The sequence below is a fragment of the Glycine soja genome, chromosome 11 (assembly GCF_004193775.1).
Source record: "Glycine soja cultivar W05 chromosome 11, ASM419377v2, whole genome shotgun sequence".
Lineage (NCBI taxonomy): Eukaryota > Viridiplantae > Streptophyta > Magnoliopsida > Fabales > Fabaceae > Glycine > Glycine soja.
The window spans coordinates 46,093,687-46,114,197 of record NC_041012.1 but is presented as its reverse complement, the minus strand read 5'-3'; the positions used below and the strand labels follow the sequence as shown (position 1 = coordinate 46,114,197).

Below are 20,511 nucleotides of genomic sequence, written 5' to 3'. Positions count from 1 at the left end.
GCGTGAAATGACCATTAGCTTGATGACTCATATTTGCCAAGTGATCAAACTAGTTAGATTGCATAATAAAAATGTCCTGGCTACACCTTGGATAACAAAATGGTTTAAATTATGACAACTTTGTTTTTTTTTTTTTTTTTCACGTGATGGAGATATATATTTGTGAAAAAAAGTAGATATATTATGTAAAGGGACTTCATCAATATTTTATATATTTTTATTACAAGTTTCTATAAAAAAAACTTTTTTCGTATATTTTTATTTCAAGTTTTTATGGAAGACTTCTAAACCATTTTTTTATATGACCTCCTCTTAAGTGGTTGGGTGATTTTTCTTGTTCTCAAGAATCTCTATTATAAATCTAGCATCATATCTTAATTTTAAAAGAGAAAATAAATCTTAGAATATATTTTAAAAATTTATAATATTTTTAAATTAAATATAATATCCCAAAAAATTTAAACAAATAACAAATTCTTAAAGAAAAAAATATTTTTAATCTTTATGCTTTCATCGAATTTTATTTTTAATTCGTAAACTTTCAAATCCTCTAATTTTATTTTTAGAAAAATTGATGGGAGCGCGGCGTGACTGAGAGGGACAATGATTAACATTGTTATGTCGTTCGTTGGACATGTACTTGCCAAATGAGTGGTCACAGCTGTCACTTTTTGTAGACCGCTATTTTTCTTTTTGGTTCTGAGGGACATAGAAATTATTTTTCATTTTTGTAATATGTTTATTTTAAAAAAAAATTACACATTATGCTTACCCATTTCATACTAAAAATCTAGATTAACATAAAATTAAATAGTTGTTTGTATTTTGACATTAATTAAAAAAATTCTATTTGGAGGAAGAAGTAACATATTTTCCTAGTCTAACCTATAGCATGGAGATGCTTATTTAGTTGATTGAAAAATACATGTTTAATTAAGTTTTTTATACTTAAAATATAATGTTTTTAAAAAATTATTTAATATTTATTTTTTTCCTTAGATATCTGAAAAAAATTAACAAAATAATTTTAAATTTTAACAAGTGAAAAAGGATAAGAACCATAGCTGGTAATGTACGTTGTGTTTTTTTTTGTGTCCAATTATTATCATTCCCCATGATAGACTTGACATGACTTATGTGGTTGTAATGTTAAGTAATACTAATGAGAATGTCATACCTTATCCAAAGGAGCCTATGTATTTTTTCCATAGATAAATTGTCAATAAAAAGAGTTTATTCTTTTGGTCCACAGATATCTCCTCCATCAAAGAAACACATGTCTCCATGATGAGGAAAATATATATGTTTACTTCTTAAAATAAAAATTTTCTAACTAAGACATGCATAGTTGATGTAAAATATAAGAAAATAGTTAATTTTATGTTAATTATTATATAGCATATAGATATTCTTTTATATTAAATATTTAATTGATACCTATAATTTTTTCATTGTACTTTTTCTATTACATCATAATATTACAAATCATTCATATATTTTTCTCTTTCTTCTCCCATTTTTTCTTTCGATCTCTAATTCAATTAATATTTTTTCTCTAAAAAAGTCAATTAATACCTAACTTTCTATGGATTATTTTCCAAATAAAAAAAATATACACTATTGCCACACTGCAATTTCTTTTCCCAAAAGTGTAGCTCACTTCTCATCTTTATCTCTCTACTATTCATGTTAAACATACAATGAAGTTTAGCACCAACTCATCGGTTTTTAGTTATAAAACTAAAGTAAAGGAGTACGACACCTGTGTGTTTGATAGGCAGAAAAGAAAGGGTTGAAGAAGGAAACGAGTGGAAGTAGAGAATGTTGGATGTTCGCTAGAGTGAAAGTTTGAAGTTTTTTCTTTTTTAAAAAAAGTGTAGGTTTCAAGTGTATATATATCAGCATAGATACCAGAAAAATTGCACGAAATTGAGTTTTAATTGGGCAATTTGTTGCCTTGGGAAGCTTTGAGCTCTCCACCCATATCATGCGATGCGGGAAAGAGGAGAAAGAAAAGAGGGTAATTTAATAGGTTGGCGATGAGATTCGGTGACTCTGGAAAAGTCATTATTATTGTTATGTTGTTGTTGAAGGTGGTTGGAGAAGACAACACAATCAAAGAGTGGTGACTAAGACTATTTTGAAGGAAAAATAATTTTTGAGACTAACAAGATGACGACCTGTTTGATAAAAAAATGTGATAACTTAACATTTTATCTATAATGTCATTATTTAGCATATGCATGAAATGTAAATTTTTTTCAGATATCTAAAGAAAAAAATAAATATTAAATAATTTTTTAAAAACATTATATTTTAAGTATAAAAAACTTAATTAAACATGTATTTTTCAATCAACTAAATAAGTATCTCCATGCTATAGGTTAGACTAAGAAAATATGTTACTTCTTTCTCCAAATAGAATTTTTTTTAATTAATGTCAAAATACAAACAACTATTTAATTTTATGTTAATCTAGATTTTTAGTATGAAATGAGTAAGCATAATGTGTAAATTTTTTTTTTTAAAAAATAAACATATTACAAAAATGAAAAATAATTTCTATGCCCCTGAGAACCAAAAAGAAAAATAGCGGTCTACAAAAAGTGACCACTCATTTGGCAAGTACATGTCCAACGAACGACATAACAATGTTAATCATTGTCCCTCTCATCAATTTTTCTAATAGTGACACACCGACACTTGAGTGTGGTAACAGTTTTTATTTTTAGCTAAATGAGTGTGTGGTAACTGTAAACAGAGTTGCCTCATGTGTTGAAAATTGTGGGTCCCAATTTGTGGTCTAAATAATTTTAGACACAAGCTACCATGTACAAGGACCTCATATGGTCTAGGTGGGTAAACAAATCATGATAATTGATTTAATGATTAAATATTGAATCACCGGGACTAAGATACATTACCAGTTATGGTTCTTATCCTTTTTCACTTGTTAAAATTTAAAATCATTTTGTTCAGTTTCCTACTCTCCTACCTTCCTCTGGATGTGTTTGTTTAAAGATAAATTAAATATGTTGATAAGAATTTAATTCTCTAGTTGTAAGTATGGAGAATATTTTATTGAAAGAGATAAAATATATTTTGATGATATGTATGTTTCAAGGATTAGTCTCATGATTTATGTGAGAATATAATATTTTCAACAAAAAATAAAAATTAAAACTTTGATCTTAATTCATTTTCTTTCCATACTGATTGGTTAACCACATATTCAATATTTAAGATAATATGTTATGCATTTAAAAAAAAACTGTTTACTAGAAAAGGACTTAGCATAGTATTAAGAGTTTATGGTTTGAGATATAATATATAATAATAATAATACAATTGACTGAAAGTTGGGGTTAAATGACGGAATAGAACAAAATAAAATACTACACGTATTATATTTTGTATTGTGTTCCTTATTTCCATTCATTGTTTTGAGTTAAATCAAAATACAATTCTTTTTAACCACTCTACTATGTTTTAATTTTAAAATATGTCAAAAATAGAATGGAAATCATGGACAGTGCTCTTAGTATGGAAATTCACCCTATTTGTTACCCATAATGGAAAACCGGCTCACTAATTCAGATTATTGAGAGGAAAATATGTCTTTTTTTAAAACAATATATGTGTAGGACTATATGAATCACAAATTCTCTTAGAGTATTTAATTTAATGGTATATTTAGGACTCAAATTCAAGTTAAATATTCAAATAAAATCCAGCACAAATTAATCCACAAGAATATCTATAATGGGAGTTTCTTAAAAAAATATCATTTTAGTATTATTTATAATTTTGAATTGTTTAAAAATTGGAAAGAGTTACTTATATAAGCAATTATTGTTTATAAGTTGTTTATCTTTGTATTAAATATAAGAGAGCGAAATAAAATATTTGTGAGTTAAACAACTTGTTAATAGAAATATTTATTAGAGAGAAAATTATTTGAGTTATTTAAGATTGATAAGACATAAATTACGTTGCTTACTTAAATATCATACTTAAATATCATTGGAGATGCTCTAATTAAGTATGTAGTTAGTAAAGGAAAATATTTTAAGGTTTTGTTTGATAAAATTAGCTAAAAAATTAATTGAAAGTTAAAAAGATAATTTATTATATTATAAGTATTCAATAAAATTATTTGTTGAAATAGTCAAAAAATATAAAATAAAAAAAATAAAATTATAATTTCTTTAAAAAACATAACAAGAAAAATAAATAAATATTTTGAGGATAAAATTAAAATAAAATATATAAAATTAGAAGATAAAAACTAACATTTCAAAAAATATTATTTTAAATAACATTTCAAAAAATATTAGAAATTATTAAAAAAAATTATTTTTATCCAACACTCAAACCAATATTTTAGTCAATAAAAAATTAAAAACTAACTGAAAACAGATGCTAATTAATTATCTATATGAAATGTATCTCCAACATGAAAAAGAAAAGAAAACATTGAAAACTTTACTTTCACACATCATGAATAATGAAATGATATAATTATTTTTTTTAAAAAAAAACCTTAATTCCTTGTGTTTAAACGAGTCTGCATCCTCTCCAAAATATTGTGTCCATTATCTCTTTAGTGATCTTTGTGTACCCCTTGGCCACATTTCATGTTTAATTAAAAAGAAAAAAAAAAGTTTTCTCTTTCGGTTTCGGGCTCATCCAAAAACCTGGCCGACGTTTTGTAGTTTTGTTGACTAATATATACAATTGACTCTTCTTATTATCTTAAAGGATTATTTTAAAACTCATATTAAAAATAATAAAAGAAATATTTTTAAAATAGAAAAATATATTATACATTTTAAAATTATTACAATTAAAATTTCTATATTTTACATATAATAAATATTTAAAAATGAATACCAATAATTACTAAAGTATATTTTTAATTTAAATAAATAATCCGTACAACTAGATAAAAACTAGTAATGAAGAAAACACCTAATTAATGTAAAATTTATTGTTTCCCACTTTTTTTAAAAAAATTATATAGAAAAATAATTTTTTTCAATTTTACAATTTAATTTGTCTATATAATATTTATAACTATTTTTATTTTTCTTATTTTTATCTTTTCTTTTTCAACTCGAAAAAGTGATAAAGAGATCCATATTTAAAAATCCTAGAATTTAAGGTAAATTTTATATGAAATTTAGTCTTTTAGATTCGTCTCTTTTCAAAAACATAAAATAAAAAAAAAATGAAGTCTTCTCAACGTCCACTCATTTAGTCGAATCTTTTTCAATAGTAAACAATCCAAACCTAGTCACTATATATGACATCATCCTCGCAGGAGTTCGGATCACAAATTTTCAGCTATCCCTCATTGATTGCAAGAATGGAACTCCGTTGCTTACTGTTCTCCATTTCTGTTCTTTTCGCTGTAAGTATTAATTAGGGCTGTGAAGCCTTTCATTTTCAATATTCATGCTCTTATCAACTCTAACTACTTTTTCTTAATTACGTGTTCATAAACTTAAACAACAGGTGTAATAATCAACATTAGTCTGTGGGCAAGTGTTTGTATATATATATATATATATATAACAACAACAACCACCCTTTATCCTACTAGGTGGGATCGGCTACATGGATCAACTTCCGTCATAATGTTCTATCAAGTACCATACTTCTATCCAAATCATTAAGTTCGAGATCTTTTTGATAACCTCTCTTATAGTCTTTTTGGGTCTTCCTCTGACTCGAATTGTTTGTCTTCTCTCCATCTGGTCTACTCTATATATATATATATATATATATATATATATTTTTTTTTTTTTAATTAAAACTTTTAATATTTTAAACTACATAATAAAAATTATCTTGATTTTAATTGTTTTCAGTAATTTTTTTTATGAATCTTACAATTTTATCATAAAAATAATTAAGAAATAAATTTTACATTTTTTTATTCAGTAGCAGACAAGGTTGTACATTGTACCCCAAAAAAAAAAGACAATGCTGTACAAATCATAAAAAATACCCGAAGATTGTTGCTAATAAAATTACAGAAAGACATTTTAATATCATAAAAAACAATTAAAATTAATATCTGAATAATATAATGAAATGTTTAAAGTTATACATTAGAGGTATATTATCAAAATCATTACATTTATTTTATATGCTATAAACTTAATTATTTTGGCTCCAAATTTTTTTGTCATCCTTTGCCACTGAATGGGACTCTATCTCTATGTGTTTCCATTTGCCAATACAATGATATTGTTTAAGACATGAGACTAATATGTGAATGTATATATATATATATATATATATATGTTGTGGCAGCTTGGTCTTGCAAGAGAAAGCCATGCCCAATCATCAATACCAGACGAAGATTTTTGGCATGCTGTTTGGCCAAACACTTCCATTCCCAGTGCATTGCGAGAGCTTCTAAAGCATGGCCGTGAAGGTTAATTGGTTGCATCTTGATGAATTATCAACTCTAGATGATTAACTCTTGTCTATCTGGCCCTGATGGGTGGTTTAATTTGGAGGGTCAACAACTCTGAGCATATGATTGAAGAGGGCAAAAAAAAATAAAAATAATCCAAACAATTTTAATATGAGATTTTTTTAAATTTCTTTGGTATTAATGCTCCAATCTTTATCTTCTCAGCTTGTTAGAAACCCCTTAAATTCTTAATTTCAACTTTTTTTTGAAGGACTTAAATTTCAAGTTATTCAAATATTAAAAGTAAAAAATTGAATTCCCACAAAAAATTTAGATTCTATTAACATGTAATGTTTAGTATTAATATTTGTGTGTATTTATGAGTAGAAAAATATTTTGATATATAATATAATATATTATTATGGAGTATATTTATATTTTAGAGTACTTATACATTACTAGGATTGTTATTTATCATTTTCCAAACATGTTTATGTGTTCTTATCCTCCTACATGCATTAGCGAGTTAGAAGGTTAGACTTGGTTTTTGTTGTGAAGTAGCAACGACGAGAAGAAAACTTGACATTTTTAATTATTATGATACAGGTGTTGAAATTGATAATCTCCCCATGCAAATTGATGATACGCAGTACCCAAAAACCTTCTTCTATGAACAAGACCTTCATCCTGGCAAAACAATGAATGTACAATTCAGCAAAAGTCCCTTTACACAACCTTTTACAATATTGACATGGTTAAAGGGCTTGAAAATTAAAGACATTGATAAAGAAGGATATACTTTTGATGAGCTATGCATCAAGACAAAACCTAATGGAGCAGAGCACAAGTTTTGTGCAAAATCCTTGGAAACATTAATCGGTTTTGCAATTTCAAAGCTGGGAAAGAACATTCAAGTACTTTCAAGTTCCTTTGTGAATAAGCAAGAGCTATACAAAGTGGAAGGAGTGCAAAATCTTGGAGACAAAGCAGTGATGTGTCATAGGCTCAATTTCAGAACGGTGGCATTTTATTGCCATGAAGTTCGTGGAACAACAGCTTTCATGGTTCCATTGGTTGCTGGCGATGGAACCAAAACTCAGGCACTTGCTGTTTGTCACTCAGATACTTCTGGCATGAATCGTCACATTCTTCATCAAACTATGGGAGTTGATCCTGGAACTAACACTGTTTGTCATTTCCTTGGAAGCAAGGCCATTTTATGGGTACCAAATTTAGCTATGGACACTGCCTATCAGACTAACATTGTTGTTTAGTCAATTCATCTTGAGAATGAGATTGTGTACGCAGTAAAAAATAAATTATTATGTGCTGTGTGTTCTGCAAGTACCTAGCTATGTGCACTCTTAAGATTTGTTTCCCTATAGAAGCATCATCCTGTGATCAGTGTGCTTTGATGATGCTAATTTGATGCAATAAATATGCAGTGTGTTTGTTGGTATTCTAATATTTTCTTTTTTCTTCTTTTCTTAAGGACTTCCGTTCTTCCATCATGCTTATTAAATACCTGGAAACACATTGATAAACTTATTGCTCACAACACATGTAATCGCACCAATAATCTCAATTTTTTTTAAAGTTTTGCTAATTGATATATACAAAATGAAATCATATGAATCTACGTACACAGACGGTGGTATTTGTGTTGGATAGTGAGAGCGAGAAAGGAATTGAGGATGATGAAAGATTGGTGAAGGTTTTTATGAGTGAGAAGAACGTTTTCAGAGATGTATAGTTTGAACCTTTCCAACGAGCTAGATGAATTTTAAAATAAGGAATAAAATAGGAAGGGTATAATTCACAAAAAATTAAATAAAGTAGGAAGGATATTTTACGAACAAATTGTTGTTACATGTGATATTGACTCGATTCCTTTCAGTAAGGTTTTGGATTTAAATTTTATGGATGAAAAAAATATAATAGAAATAAGAGATTTATTGGTGGATACTCCGCACAAATGTTATAATGACCCCCCAAAAATTAGAAGGGTTTTCAGGAAATTTATTAAAAAAAGGGGATGGAGTGTATTTATTAATAAAGTGGATGTAAATATCAACTGCCCAAGAATGGATCCTATAAAATCATGAGAATTAGGCCTTCCTATGTCCATATTGAACATCCAACCCACGTATAAATTTGAGAAAGAGTATTAGGGATATTTTGATCATCTTTCTTTAACTTTACATGTACGATAGTGAAAAAAAAAAGAAGGTAAAGTCTCACTTCTCTTCAAAGATCTTTGGAGTTTATATTTCTTAAGGTAATTGAAAAAAGAAATGAATGGAACAGATGAATTTGATCAGTAAGCTTAGTCGGATTCACTAATAGTCTAATTATATCAGAAATCAAAGCACTGACACACTTCTCCAATGACAGACAATTTTTGCATCTAAATTCCATAATGTGCATCATAGTATAGTGCTAAAGCTCCAGAATCTATTAGTTGTAGTGAGGTAAATACTAAATGGTCCTCTACCGAGGCTCTAACATGGTAACACTTATATCATTGGTGGAAGAAAACTTGTGCTTGGTAGAGGAATCTGCTTCAAGACAAAATTTGTCATTCTTCAAAAAGAAAGGAGGCTCCTTAGGTTGAGGCAAGGCACTCTCACTGCTCAACATCACTACCACAGTTGACATACTTGGTCTATCCTCAGGATTCTGTTGGACACATAGAAGACCAATATGGATGCAACACAATGCTTCCAATAGAACCGATGAATTCTCCATGCATGAATCAATCAAGTCCAGAGGTCTGCTTTCTCTCCAAAATCTCCATCCCTAAAACGTGTTAAGGATTTGTTATACCTAAGGTTTTCTGTTACTTGTAATAAGTAAAATGAAACACGTGTCCTTTTCAGTTTTCACTTACTTGTCCAATAAGGTTTATGCCGTTGTTTGAATGGGAAAATCCCCTATTCTTCTTTCCACTTACTATCTCCAGCATTAGTACACCAAAGCTGAAGACATCAGATTTCACTGAGAATAGACCATAAATGGCATATTCAGATGCCATATAACCGCTGAAAAGAGTCAGTAAAAATACGGTTTAGATCATCATTGAGTGGTGGTGGATGCAGATTACAAAGTGCAAACTATGTTGTGATATTAACTTACTATGTTCCTACCACCCTCCTTGTGTTTCCTTCGATCTGATCTCCCCAAAAAGTTCTAGCCATGCAAAAGTCTGATAATTTGGGTTGAACTCATGGTCAAGTAGGACATTACTTGCTTTAAGGTCTCTGTATTATCCTCAACCTAGAATCTTGATGAAGATACAGAAGTCCTCGTGCAATTCCACAAATAATGTTGAAGCGCTTAGGCCAATCTAAAACGTTCCCTTTTGCATGATCTGCTAAATTAACAATATTGCTAACTCAATCCCAGGAAACATGGAAGTAATCGGAAAAAAAAGACAGAAAAGGGTAATGTGAAGGAGAAAATAGAGGAGGAAAATGTTGGATTTTGTTAGGTTCCTTCCTATGTGGAATAAAGGTCTAAATGAGAATGTCCATATATCTCACTTATTTAAGTGGAGAAGGATCATATTAGAGAGTGAAATATAGTGAGAGAGACTCATTTGAGAGGAAAAAACACAAATCATTGAGAGAGAAAGAAGGAGAGGGAAAATCATTGTGATTTTCGCATATCCACTAGAGAGCGTTTTTTTCAGATTGCAACTGCGGATTCGTTCACCGTTGGATTGGACTTATTTTTGGGCAGCATGTTCTACGCGCATGATCTGTTCTATATTTTGGAATTTTATCTTCTTGTCTCTATTATACCAATGAGAGGTTTGTTTTGATTTGACTGTTTGTAGCACATTTTAGTGCACTTGTTATCTTGTATCTTCATTGATTACAGTGGAGTTATTTATTTGGTCTGGACGACCCGTGATTTTTATCCTTGTATTTAGGGGTTTTCCTCATTAAACAAATTGTGTCTCTGTTTTTTTAATTTTTATCTTGCGCTCTATACTTTATTGGTGTTTCTCACAAGTTCTCTTGCAAGTTTGGGAGAATTTATTTATTTTCACTATCTATTTCTCTATTATTAAGTTTTTTATTGCGTTTGCCTATTTTGCCATTAGAAAATTCTACAAGAAAATGGAAATTAAATTGCATAAGATGTGAAGAGATCATAACCAAAGATAAAGAATTCTAGGCTTTTGTTAGGCATGTATTCATATATAACCATCTTCTCCTCTCCTTCAATGCAACGACCAAGAAACTTGACTAGGTTCCGATTCTGAAGTTTGGCAATCAATATGACTTCATTCTTAAATTCATTAAAGCCTTGTCCAGAACTTTGTGAGAGCCTCTTCACAGCAATTTCATGTCCATCGTCTAGGGTACCCTGTAATTTCTTACACATGCAAACTTATAAATATTGTTAATAAGATGAATTCCAAGTTTTTATGTTCATCAGGCAGTATGCTGCATAATTACCATGTATACAGCCCCAAATCCACCTTCTCCCAGCTTATTGTTAATTGAGAAGCCATCAGTAGCTTTGACAATTGCAGCAAGGTCAACTAAAGGAAGTTCAAGGTCTTCTTTCACGTTTTCTTCATTGTTCTCTACCATCAAGTTGTTACCTGTTTCACATGCTTAAAAGACATAATAACATGCCATTAAATTACAGCACCGGCACATTAACAGAATTTTTTCTTTAGAAAAATGCCGAGTCATTTGAGGTTTTAGTCCATTGATAGAATTGAGAATATATGCTTCTTGCTGTGCTCGTTATTGACAATTGACAACAAACCACAAGAACAAATTACACTATATTGTTTGTAGCATCAACTTAAAATTTACAACCACCAAAAGACGAAAAAAAATGAAGGAAAATATGAGAATGGATGTTTAGACTGGTAAGGCTCTTGCATATTACTATTAACAAGAGCTGGACTAGCTACACCTGTGCATTGTGATTTGATTGTAAATATGTCAAGGTGGGGGAACATGTCATGTAATGGCTTTAACACCCGGGCCACCAAATAATAATAACAGCAATATGTAAAATTATAAGTACATTCACTAAACACAAAAAATTGATATTCTTATTATGTATATCACTGGCAAGTCCTTGAAATGAATACAAGAGTAAGAAAGCTACCTCTGCACTTTTTCATTCTCTTGCCAACATTTTACAAAACCAGAATGATTGTGAGAACTGAGGCAACGATGAGGATTATTGCCACCACCTTCAACCTATGTTTTTTCTATTACAGCTTCATGTTTTATACAGAAATGAGGGAGCAGACTCAGTTATGACTCATTGAAAACTACTAAGAAGTTATGACAAAGCAGAGCAAATAAAGTAAAACTAAATCATTTTGCATCCTGAATGAGTCAATACATAATCAATGACTTCAGAGTTATCAAGTCAAGACCTTACCTGATTCTGAAATTTTAGTTCTAACATATAGATCCCGACCACCACCCAAAAACTCTTATATCCCAGAGATCACCAAACCTCATCAAACAACCACTCCCTCCTCCTCTAACATCTGAATTTGCATATGCTTTACATGAGCAATTCTCCAAGCCTTTTTCCCTGCACTCATTGAGACTCATACTCTCATTGACCCAAGAATGTGAAGTATCTGGAGCTTTCAGGCCACTAAGTTTGGCAAACCCATGTTTCCTCCTTTCCTCACAGTTCCATTTTTCAGTGAGAAAACACCCTTGAGTCCAGTCCATAATGTCCCAGTTCCCCGGTCGGTCTAAACCCACTTAAACAGTGGCACACAGGAGAATCACCTATTACACGATTCCCATTTGATCCACAAAGATTGTAGAAGTCACAGTTATCTCTAGGCACAGATGCATAAAGCCTCCAACTTTGAGCCTTCTCAATCCATATGTACCTTTGGCGAGTGGAAATGGTTTGGTTCATAACAATCCTTGAAACCAAAGACTCATTCCTGAGGCTGTATGTGTAGTACACCTCATCCTCGTTGGAAACAAACTTGAACTCGAAAACTGGATTCGCCTTCAATTCCAGGGCACCACTGAATCCAAGACCACTCCAATGACCGCCATGATAAAACTCCTTTGATCCCTTCCACATAATCACTTGAGGAAATCCTTCAAGAGATATACCCCAAGTAAAATCCCCAGGTGATGAATCATCCCAGTTCTTCCAAGCTGATACGCGTCGCATGAGGCCAGTTCATAAGTCCCAACCCAGCTTCATTCCTGGTAAAAGTGTATCAGAAGGGTAGTCAAAGCCTTGCCACAAGTAGTTTTCAAGATCTTGGTTTTTTTTTTTTTTTTTCTGTATCTGAAAAGTGAAGAGGAGAATGAGCCTTACACCATGGAACTCACGGTTTCAGTGTTGTGACTTTCTGTGTTAGCTAAAAAACATGAAACCTGACTATAACGGCTGCTGAAAATTTCCACAATATCTTGCGTGGTAAGAACTTTTTCTTTTTAGAGTGTGTTCGGTTTTCTAATTTCCCAGTTTCCAATGCACATTTAATGGAAATCCCACTCTCAAAAGGCATTTACGTCGAAACAGAAAGAAATGTGAATACAAACACACCTTTAGAAGTTTGTGTCAAATTCTTTTGTACAGGCATTGACAGGTTTTAGACAGGAATATAAGAGTATCTATTTTGTTAGTCCTCAATCCTCATGTTCTGTCAATGGCAAGTGTGTAAGGTTTTAAATTGCGGTAACAGTTTTATCAGGATCGTTGATATTATGAACTAATGGATATGAATTAGTATTTTAAATTAGAATTGAACTATAAGAAAGACTATTTACTTGTAGTCACTAACGGAATCTAACTCAAATGTTTGAGCATGATGCATGAGTCGAAATTAGAATCCAACTCACCCTGCTATCATCCTAGGCAAATAGAAGCATGAATCGAAATAGAAAATAGTTATATAATATGAATGGACACATCCTGGGATTGCCTCTTTTCCTAGACTCATAGCATTGTCTCCATGCTTCCTTACATTCATGTTTGAAGGATAAAACATTAGTTCCTTCCAGAAACGCAAAGGGTTGTCAGGTAAATGCGTATATGCTTAGTGCATGTCAGGACTAAGTCTAAGTCCTCAAACAACAGGTCAACCAAGGGCCTATTTGAGCGGCCAGAGTCCACACACGAGCTTTTCAGTCCTCTAAACCATAGTTTTTGAAAACGATATTTCATCTAAAGATGAATATTGAGCAATGACTAGTGGAAAAAAAAAACTTGCATTTTGGTCCTTAATTGGGTTCACTCCAAGTCTTCTCCACTTTATTTATTAGCATGTCTAAGCCAATTGAGTTGAACCCTATTTTAGGTTGCCGACAATTTGGACTAAATCACAACCAGTTCAGATTGAAGTTTGTCCAAGGCAGGAATAAGAATTGCATGATCCAATCATCAATTATTTACAACAGAAAAAAATTGGAAACAAATTGCAAAAAAAAAAAAAGGTTAACCAGCATTTGTGCATAATAATTGAATTAAAGTTGAGAATTCAGGGTGAAGGAACTAGGAAGTATCAAATTAATCACTTTTGCCATTTCATTTTTTTTAAAATTTTCTTACATAAGTATATGGGAAATTGCCCAAAATGACAAATGAATTAAAAGAGTAAGGGAGAAAGAGAAAAAAATTACAAGAATTAGAAATAATCTTTAAGCTCTTGTTGAAGGACTTGTTCAAGCCACATCTTTGAGCCCTCCATCAATTCAGGGCTGAGTCTGAACATCAAGACACAGAACTCCATCTGGTTGAGTGCACCGTCACCATCAAAGTCACCTTCCAAAACCATGGAGCGAAGATCCTCATCACTGAGACCCTGAAGACCAAGCAAGTAAGAATTCCTCTTGAGGCTCTCAAAAGTGATGACCCCTTTATCAGAATCCTTCAAAAGATTGAACCCATTGCACAGTTCATCAATTAGGCCATCCCCACCAAGCTTGTTGGCCATCACAGGCAAGTAGTCTTGGAAGTTGTTTTCTTGTGCAGCCATAGTGGAGAAAAGAAAGAGCAAAGAGAGTAGTGAGAGTAAAAGAGAGATAGAAATTGATGTGTTAACGAATGAGATTGTGATGAGGGTGATGAAGGGAACATGATTGTATATATAATAATAAAGATGAAGAGAGGAATGTGGGGTGGGATTTTCCAAGAAGGAGAGGGCATAGATTCATTGAAGACAACTAAGCAACAGAGAGGAACAAACTCGGTCAGAGACACACACGGTTTTACTTTGGTGTGGACTTTCGTGGAAGTTGTCAAAAGGGTAGAATCGTCAACTATCCTTTTCGGGTAGACTCTCCAATTAATTTTGGACAAATGCTTATTCCTCTAATTATATGTGCAGAAAAGTAACTGATCATTTGTGTTGAATTTGATTAAATTTATAATTTAATCATCAAAATTTAATGGGTTGAATTAGGTTTGTGTAAATATTTTTATTTATTTAATCTAACTTAATTTGATCATAAATTAATTAAATTAAGTTGAATTAATTAAGTTTGAATATTTAAAATTATTTTATATTTTATAAAGATTAAAATTTTTACAATAATAATTTATTTTTATTTAATGAATAAATATCTTAAAAAAGATTAAATTATAATAATTTTTTATTAATATAATTAATAATTTTAAATTTAATATAATATTTTTATTTTAGATAAAAATAAAATATTATATTGACATAAAAAAATATAAACAAAATCAAGAACTGGTACACACAGAAAAAGCAACTAAACAATAGCTAGAATCCCTGTGGGGAAACTCAAGCACTTCGTCCGGAGGTATCGTCCAAGATCGAGCGAAGCCCACCAGCCCCAAACTAAATAATAAATTATATGAGATCAAAATTAACTTAGTTAATATTTAATAGTTAATTTATATAATAATAAATTTTAAGTTGGATTGGTTTTAAAAAAACAAAATATGTTATCCAAATAATGTGTATATAATTAGGTCTTGATTAAATCAGATTTAATCTAATTGGGATGGAATTGGATCCGAAATCCCTTGAAGACTTTTTTAACCTTTTTTTGCCTATCCAAACTAGCCACTCTCTCCGTTGAGTTTTTTTTTTTTCTATTTTTCCCTCTGTTAACCCACCACACCCATTTTCACATTCTCCACCACTGTGTGCGGTTATTTTCAGCTTCAACGGAAAGTGGCAAGAGAGGGGTGGTCATACCTCATTCTCTGATGGTATCTTGAAGTTGGTCGGAGCCTCCGTGCCTTGCTGCAGAGGTCGCTGCGGCATAGAAAAGAAAAAAAAAAATGAATTGAGAACGCTCTTGGGTTCGTCTACAAACAAAAGGAAAAGCCAAAGAAATCAAAGAAATAAAGAGGGAAGAAAAAGATCAGCTTCATGCTATTCTGATTTCTGATTATGCTCCAAATTCTTCTTTTTCCTTTTTCTTGGTTGCTCACAGCTACAGACTTTGCACCATTCTCTCAACGTCAAACAGAGATTGAGCCCAGTCACACGCTTCAGACCAGAATTCAACCACCACCACAGGCTTCATTTCTATGCCAATGCTAAGTTTTTCGGTAAATGTAGCAAAAGGAAAAATTATGAACTCTTCACTTTCTTGGAAAAAATTTCTATATCATAACAAGAAAAAATATTATTAAATTTTATCATTGAAACAAAGTAGAGAGCAAAAGAATGGTGGGAACAGAGGCAGCAGAAAAAATGAGTGTCAATGAAGAAAAAGATTTGATTAGCACTCTTCCTGATTCAGTTCTTGTCTCTATCATTTCTCTCCTTCCCTGCAACGAAGGCGTGAGAACCTGTGTTCTTTCCAACCGATGGAAAACCATGTGGAAACATGTTCCTCACCTTAGCTTGGATCAGAGCAAAATGTTGAAGCTTTTGATCCGAGCTTATCTTCGCGGGCTATACCTTAGCACGCGTCTTGAAATGGCTTATAATCGTCGTAGGGGAGATCAAGAAAAAGATTTTGAAGACTTGGATGAAATTGCTAAAGCAGAGGTGTTGATTGATTCAGTGTTGGATTCACACGTTGTTTCTTTGGAAAGTTGTACTATTCGGCACCTGCCAGAAAGTTGTGCTAGTGGCAAAGCTGTTATGTGGATCGAGAAACTCCTTAAGCAAAATAAGGTGAAGAAGCTTTCAATGGAGCGAGATGACACTGATTATTTGGGCTCTGAGGAAAGTTTGCCACGGGTTCTGAGATATCATGGAAGGACTCTAGACTTGCCTTTTAAGATTTTCTCAGGCTTTGAGGCACTTGAGTTGAAGAACTATTTTCTCAAGACTTCGCCCTCGAGTAATGATTCTTGCCAGGTTCTTACAACTTTAGCCTTTAGGAACATGAGTGTTAAGAAGGATGCTTGGGAAGGGATTTTGTCTTGTTGCCTGTGTCTTGAAAATTTAACACTTGAAAATGTAACACATGATAACTGCAAGTTGATGAGAGAGGTTACTATCAATAGTCCAAGACTCAAATTTCTCAGAATTTGTAGAATGCAGATGAATGGGTTTAAGGTTTCTGCTGTGAACCTTGAGGTCTTTGAGATTGATACTGTTGTTTGTATGCCGAAAAGACTACTTACTTTTGAAATCCCAAAGGTTCATCTGCTTCGATCTCGCTCTGATTTGAAAATTAGAGGGCAATATATTTGTTGGGTTGGGAGCAAACTGTTGCAGTCGAGAAATATTCTACACACTAGCAGCCAGGTCAGTGTTTCTTCTCTATTACAAATTGAGCTTGATAGATTAAACATTATGTTGTTGCATCGGTATATTTGGTTGCTTTGATATTAAGAAGATTGTCATACTGTAGCTAAAATTGCCTGGCACACGTTTAAGCCATTAAGTGAAGATAAATAAATACTTTATACTAATCTCTAACAGCTCTCTATGCAAAAACCCTTCCATGTTTGAAGGGTGGTAATTCTTGAATCCACTTGTGATCAATTTCAACATTTTTTTTTTAAAATAATGATGTAAATAAGGATTAGACTCCTGAATTATATTACATAGCAGCTATGAAACCATGATATGTGATAGGAATCTGAATTAAAGAGAAATATAAGTTGTATTATTGATTGGAAAACTAGATGTATTACAAAAGAACAAACCCTGTAATAACCCCAGAGCTATGCTCCTCAGAGAAGAGATAATTCTCTCTGCTGAACCTCAAAGTTTTTAACAGAAAATGATATTGCCTCCCTTCCCCCTAGCCATATCCTCTCCATATACATGCGTTGCTTCCTCTAACTAACAGAACATAAAACTCTGATGCAATTTCTTGCATCATGTTGACACTTTTCTCCCTAAAACCATAACAAGATGATAGTGTCGGCTCAACCAAGACTCCTTTAGCCTTGACAAACAACAGAGTTGCAACCATTACAACAGCCGTGTTATGGTTTCGATACTGGAAAGCACCATTGTTCGCCTTAACCCTTGTTGCCACCACAAGAGTAGTTGGTGTCGCCAAGCCAAGTATGCAAGGACATCCACAATTACATTGAAAACATAAGGGAAACCAAGTGGTTTCCACTTTTTGGCCTTAACAATGTATCCATATCAATCCATATCAAAACATACTCCAGAAAGACAAAATTTCCTTCAACATCTACACGATTTAATTAACTATCAATTGCATGTTGTAAGGCTTTGCAAGAATGGTTGTCTGAAAAATAAAGATTTTCTTTGAATAAAGAATCTGAAGCTGAAGATTTGTTATTATCAATGGTAAAGTAATCCTCACTCACAAGTTAACACATTTATGATCATGGAGGAGAACAAGAAGCCTTCATAAGAAGTGAGGAGTTACCAATCACAATTTGGTGTTAAAGAAAAAGGTGCCAGGACATAGAAAATATGTGGTGTGAGATGGTGAAATCCACTAGATCCTTTGGTCATGATTGTTTGCAACGTGAATCAGTTTGAATCCCCTTTTTGGCAACACATGAAAATTTCTTGATTGCTTCATATTAGACCACCCCATCCTTAGAAGCAGTGAATGAAATCCCCTGCTATGTAAATTACCTACAATATGTCTTTGATGAAGACAGAACTTACGTAGGGTTTGAGTCCATTTTTTTGCAGGAACAGATTGCAACCTCAGAAAAATCTTATTGTTAGTAAGTGAAGAGATATGAATAGTTTTATATATCGTCATTTTGGCGTAGAAATTTTCTGTTTATTATATGTGTGACCCCAACACTTGAGAGTCTATCTGAATTCAGTCTAAACATAGGTTATGACTTTTAGGATGTGTAATATTATTGTTTGATATTTTCATCTATTTCTTTTATAGTTGTATTTATTTATTGCCTCATAGTTGTCAAGGTTCAACTTCAAGCTTTTCTGGTAAATTTGAGAACTTAGCTATTGTATGCATTGAGTTTGATATTTTCATCTATTTCTTTTGTAATTTTATCAACTTTATTGTCTCAGAGTCATCAAGGAACAACTTCGAGCTTTGCTGGAATATTTGAGAACCTGGCTACTCTATGTATTGATTTTGATTTGAAAACAGTAAAAAATGCCATAACCCTCTTTTCAGCTCTTAAGGCATGCCCAAAGTTGCAAAATCTTGAAATTAATAGCGAGGTGCGCTTACTTTATCCATATTATTCTTTTTCGTTTATATTATTATTATTATTATTTGTGTACGTTTATATAAGTCTTTAGACTAAATTTATGTATTTCACGAGAATTTCTTCCTATTACATAGATTAATGACAACGCAGTGGATTACTATGATCAACATGATGAGGATGATGCAATGGAATACTACCGTAGAAAGGAGCCATGTGAGTGCATCGATCAACAACTAAAGACCCTTAGCATAATGGGATTTGCAGGAAAAAAAACTGAGGTGGAATTCCTTAAATATGTAATAACAAATGGTGAAGTAATGAAGAAGATTACAATTTGGTTTGTTGATGATTGCTCATGGATTCATGCCGCTGAAACTGGATGTTTGCTATCATTTCAGACAGCCTCTCCAAACTTGTCCATCATTCTCAATCCTGGGCCATTTTACATGGCAAATGTGGGTGGGAACTTTGAAACATGGCTCTCAACTCTAAGGGAGTAGGAAATTTACCGGTGACCATGGCCAAACTATGTGTTTCAAATTCTATTTTAGTCTTGAACTTTGAATATTTCTAGTATTACGTTTATAACACTAAAGACAGATTAGTGGTAGTGGTGCACATTTTCTAAATGCTTCCTTTTTTCCCCCACCTAAAATAATAAAAAACAAATTTGAAAGGAATGAACAAATATATGCAATGAAATGATTATAGCTACTAAACACGATTGATTGAAGTTTTTTTTTACAAGGGTGTTTTGGAGTGTTAGAAATGTGAGTATGTGTGTGTGTATCACATGGGCTGGGAAGAGTTTAATATTTTTGTGCTTTCCTTTGCTTGCTGCTATGAGAGGATGATGATGACAATAATTGTTGCAAAATGGTGTTAGTCTACATATGATGACGCTGCTAATATTTTCCATGCTCGAATTTCCATATTCCCAACCAATCTACATATTTTCTAACACTCCAATCACCCTTATCTAACCAATTTTACACAACAATTATCATAGACAACAGAGAATAAGATTCCAGTATCTATCATAAAAATGGAGAAGAGCACAACCAACATCACACAAGTTACAAACCAGAGTCAAGAAACAAAGCAACTATTTCAAGTTAGTGTTACCACTTGATGCCTTAAACTTCTTCCCCACAAAATTTCTGCAACCGAGATGTTCCTCTCCTTCCACGCACATGAGCTCGAAATTGGTGATCATCCACACAAAGGAGTACTGCAACGGAAGCAAGAGGAAAGGAGGTTGAAGAGGTTTGAAAGAATTTATTTTGGGTTAATTATGATTTTGGTCCTTAAATTTTTTTTGCAAATTTTACTTTTAGTTCGTAAATAAAATTTTTCACTTTGACAGCCCAGTAACAAGTCACTAGTTAACGCTGGTAGGATTAAAAGTGCTTAAATTTTTCTTAAGGATTAAAAGTGAAATTTGTAAAAAAATTTAGGACAAGAACATAATTATTAAGGAATAGGTCTGGTTTTGGTGGGATGAC

At 32.1% G+C, this 20,511-nt stretch overlaps 5 protein-coding genes across 12 annotated transcripts; 2 read left to right on the top strand and 3 right to left on the bottom strand.

Moving 5' to 3' along the window:
- The first annotated feature begins 5,307 nt into the window (after positions 1-5,307).
- On the top strand, positions 5,308-7,892 carry LOC114376554 (unknown seed protein USP-like). 2 transcript variants are annotated; one of them, XM_028334723.1, is made up of 4 exons: positions 5,318-5,413; positions 5,518-5,651; positions 6,322-6,445; positions 7,034-7,892. In XM_028334723.1, the coding sequence occupies exons 2-4, from the start codon at positions 5,640-5,642 to the stop codon at positions 7,699-7,701; spliced, it is 804 nt and encodes a 267-aa protein (XP_028190524.1). In that variant the 5' UTR covers positions 5,318-5,413; positions 5,518-5,639; the 3' UTR covers positions 7,702-7,892. The 2 variants fall into 2 exon arrangements, with proteins under 2 accessions (XP_028190523.1, XP_028190524.1); XM_028334722.1 differs by lacking the exon at positions 5,518-5,651 and having other exon boundaries at positions 5,308-5,413.
- A 778-nt stretch (positions 7,893-8,670) lies between these two features.
- Positions 8,671-13,824, bottom strand: LOC114376555 (G-type lectin S-receptor-like serine/threonine-protein kinase SD1-1). 7 transcript variants are annotated; one of them, XM_028334729.1, is made up of 6 exons: positions 11,846-13,824; positions 11,564-11,678; positions 10,894-11,054; positions 9,563-10,801; positions 9,318-9,468; positions 8,671-9,226 (listed from the first exon to the last, which is right to left on the bottom strand). In XM_028334729.1, exons 4-6 carry the CDS (start codon positions 9,622-9,624, stop codon positions 8,918-8,920), a joined length of 522 nt encoding a protein of 173 aa, XP_028190530.1. In that variant the 5' UTR covers positions 9,625-10,801; positions 10,894-11,054; positions 11,564-11,678; positions 11,846-13,824; the 3' UTR covers positions 8,671-8,917. The 7 variants fall into 7 exon arrangements, with proteins under 7 accessions (XP_028190530.1, XP_028190526.1, XP_028190528.1 ...); XM_028334725.1 differs by having other exon boundaries at positions 9,563-9,797; positions 10,591-10,801; positions 10,894-13,824; XM_028334727.1 differs by having other exon boundaries at positions 11,564-13,824.
- LOC114373350 (G-type lectin S-receptor-like serine/threonine-protein kinase At4g27290) lies at positions 11,866-12,613 on the bottom strand. The gene is made up of 2 exons (XM_028330827.1): positions 12,256-12,613; positions 11,866-12,182 (listed from the first exon to the last, which is right to left on the bottom strand). The coding sequence occupies exons 1-2, from the start codon at positions 12,611-12,613 to the stop codon at positions 11,866-11,868; spliced, it is 675 nt and encodes a 224-aa protein (XP_028186628.1).
- A 126-nt stretch (positions 13,825-13,950) lies between the features above and the next one.
- Positions 13,951-14,531, bottom strand: LOC114376557 (calcium-binding protein PBP1-like). The gene has a single exon (XM_028334733.1). It carries the CDS (start codon positions 14,424-14,426, stop codon positions 14,076-14,078), a length of 351 nt encoding a protein of 116 aa, XP_028190534.1. The 5' UTR covers positions 14,427-14,531; the 3' UTR covers positions 13,951-14,075.
- An 889-nt stretch (positions 14,532-15,420) lies between these two features.
- LOC114376552 (F-box protein At1g80960-like) lies at positions 15,421-19,694 on the top strand. Its single transcript, XM_028334721.1, has 3 exons — positions 15,421-17,129; positions 18,861-19,016; positions 19,141-19,694. The coding sequence occupies exons 1-3, from the start codon at positions 16,095-16,097 to the stop codon at positions 19,504-19,506; spliced, it is 1,557 nt and encodes a 518-aa protein (XP_028190522.1). The 5' UTR covers positions 15,421-16,094; the 3' UTR covers positions 19,507-19,694.
- Positions 19,695-20,511: the final 817 nt, after the last annotated feature.

Coding starts and splice junctions, on each gene's coding strand:
- LOC114376554 (XM_028334722.1), top strand. CDS start 5,369: ATGGAACTCCGTTGCTTACTGTTCTCCATTTCTGTTCTTTTCGCT. Junction 5,414..6,321: donor CCATTTCTGTTCTTTTCGCT/GTAAGTATTAAT, acceptor ATGTTGTGGCAG/CTTGGTCTTGCAAGAGAAAG. Junction 6,446..7,033: donor TCTAAAGCATGGCCGTGAAG/GTTAATTGGTTG, acceptor ATTATGATACAG/GTGTTGAAATTGATAATCTC.
- LOC114376557 (XM_028334733.1), bottom strand. CDS start 14,426: ATGGCTGCACAAGAAAACAACTTCCAAGACTACTTGCCTGTGATGGCC.
- LOC114376552 (XM_028334721.1), top strand. CDS start 16,095: ATGGTGGGAACAGAGGCAGCAGAAAAAATGAGTGTCAATGAAGAAAAA. Junction 17,130..18,860: donor TTCTACACACTAGCAGCCAG/GTCAGTGTTTCT, acceptor TTATTGTCTCAG/AGTCATCAAGGAACAACTTC. Junction 19,017..19,140: donor ATCTTGAAATTAATAGCGAG/GTGCGCTTACTT, acceptor CCTATTACATAG/ATTAATGACAACGCAGTGGA.
- LOC114376555 (XM_028334724.1), bottom strand. CDS start 9,624: ATGGCTAGAACTTTTTGGGGAGATCAGATCGAAGGAAACACAAGGAGG. Junction 9,469..9,562: donor AGGAGGGTGGTAGGAACATA/GTAAGTTAATAT, acceptor GACTCTTTTCAG/CGGTTATATGGCATCTGAAT. Junction 9,227..9,317: donor GCATAAACCTTATTGGACAA/GTAAGTGAAAAC, acceptor AACACGTTTTAG/GGATGGAGATTTTGGAGAGA.
- LOC114373350 (XM_028330827.1), bottom strand. CDS start 12,613: ATGCGACGCGTATCAGCTTGGAAGAACTGGGATGATTCATCACCTGGG. Junction 12,183..12,255: donor ATCTGTGCCTAGAGATAACT/GTGACTTCTACA, acceptor CCACTGTTTAAG/TGGGTTTAGACCGACCGGGG.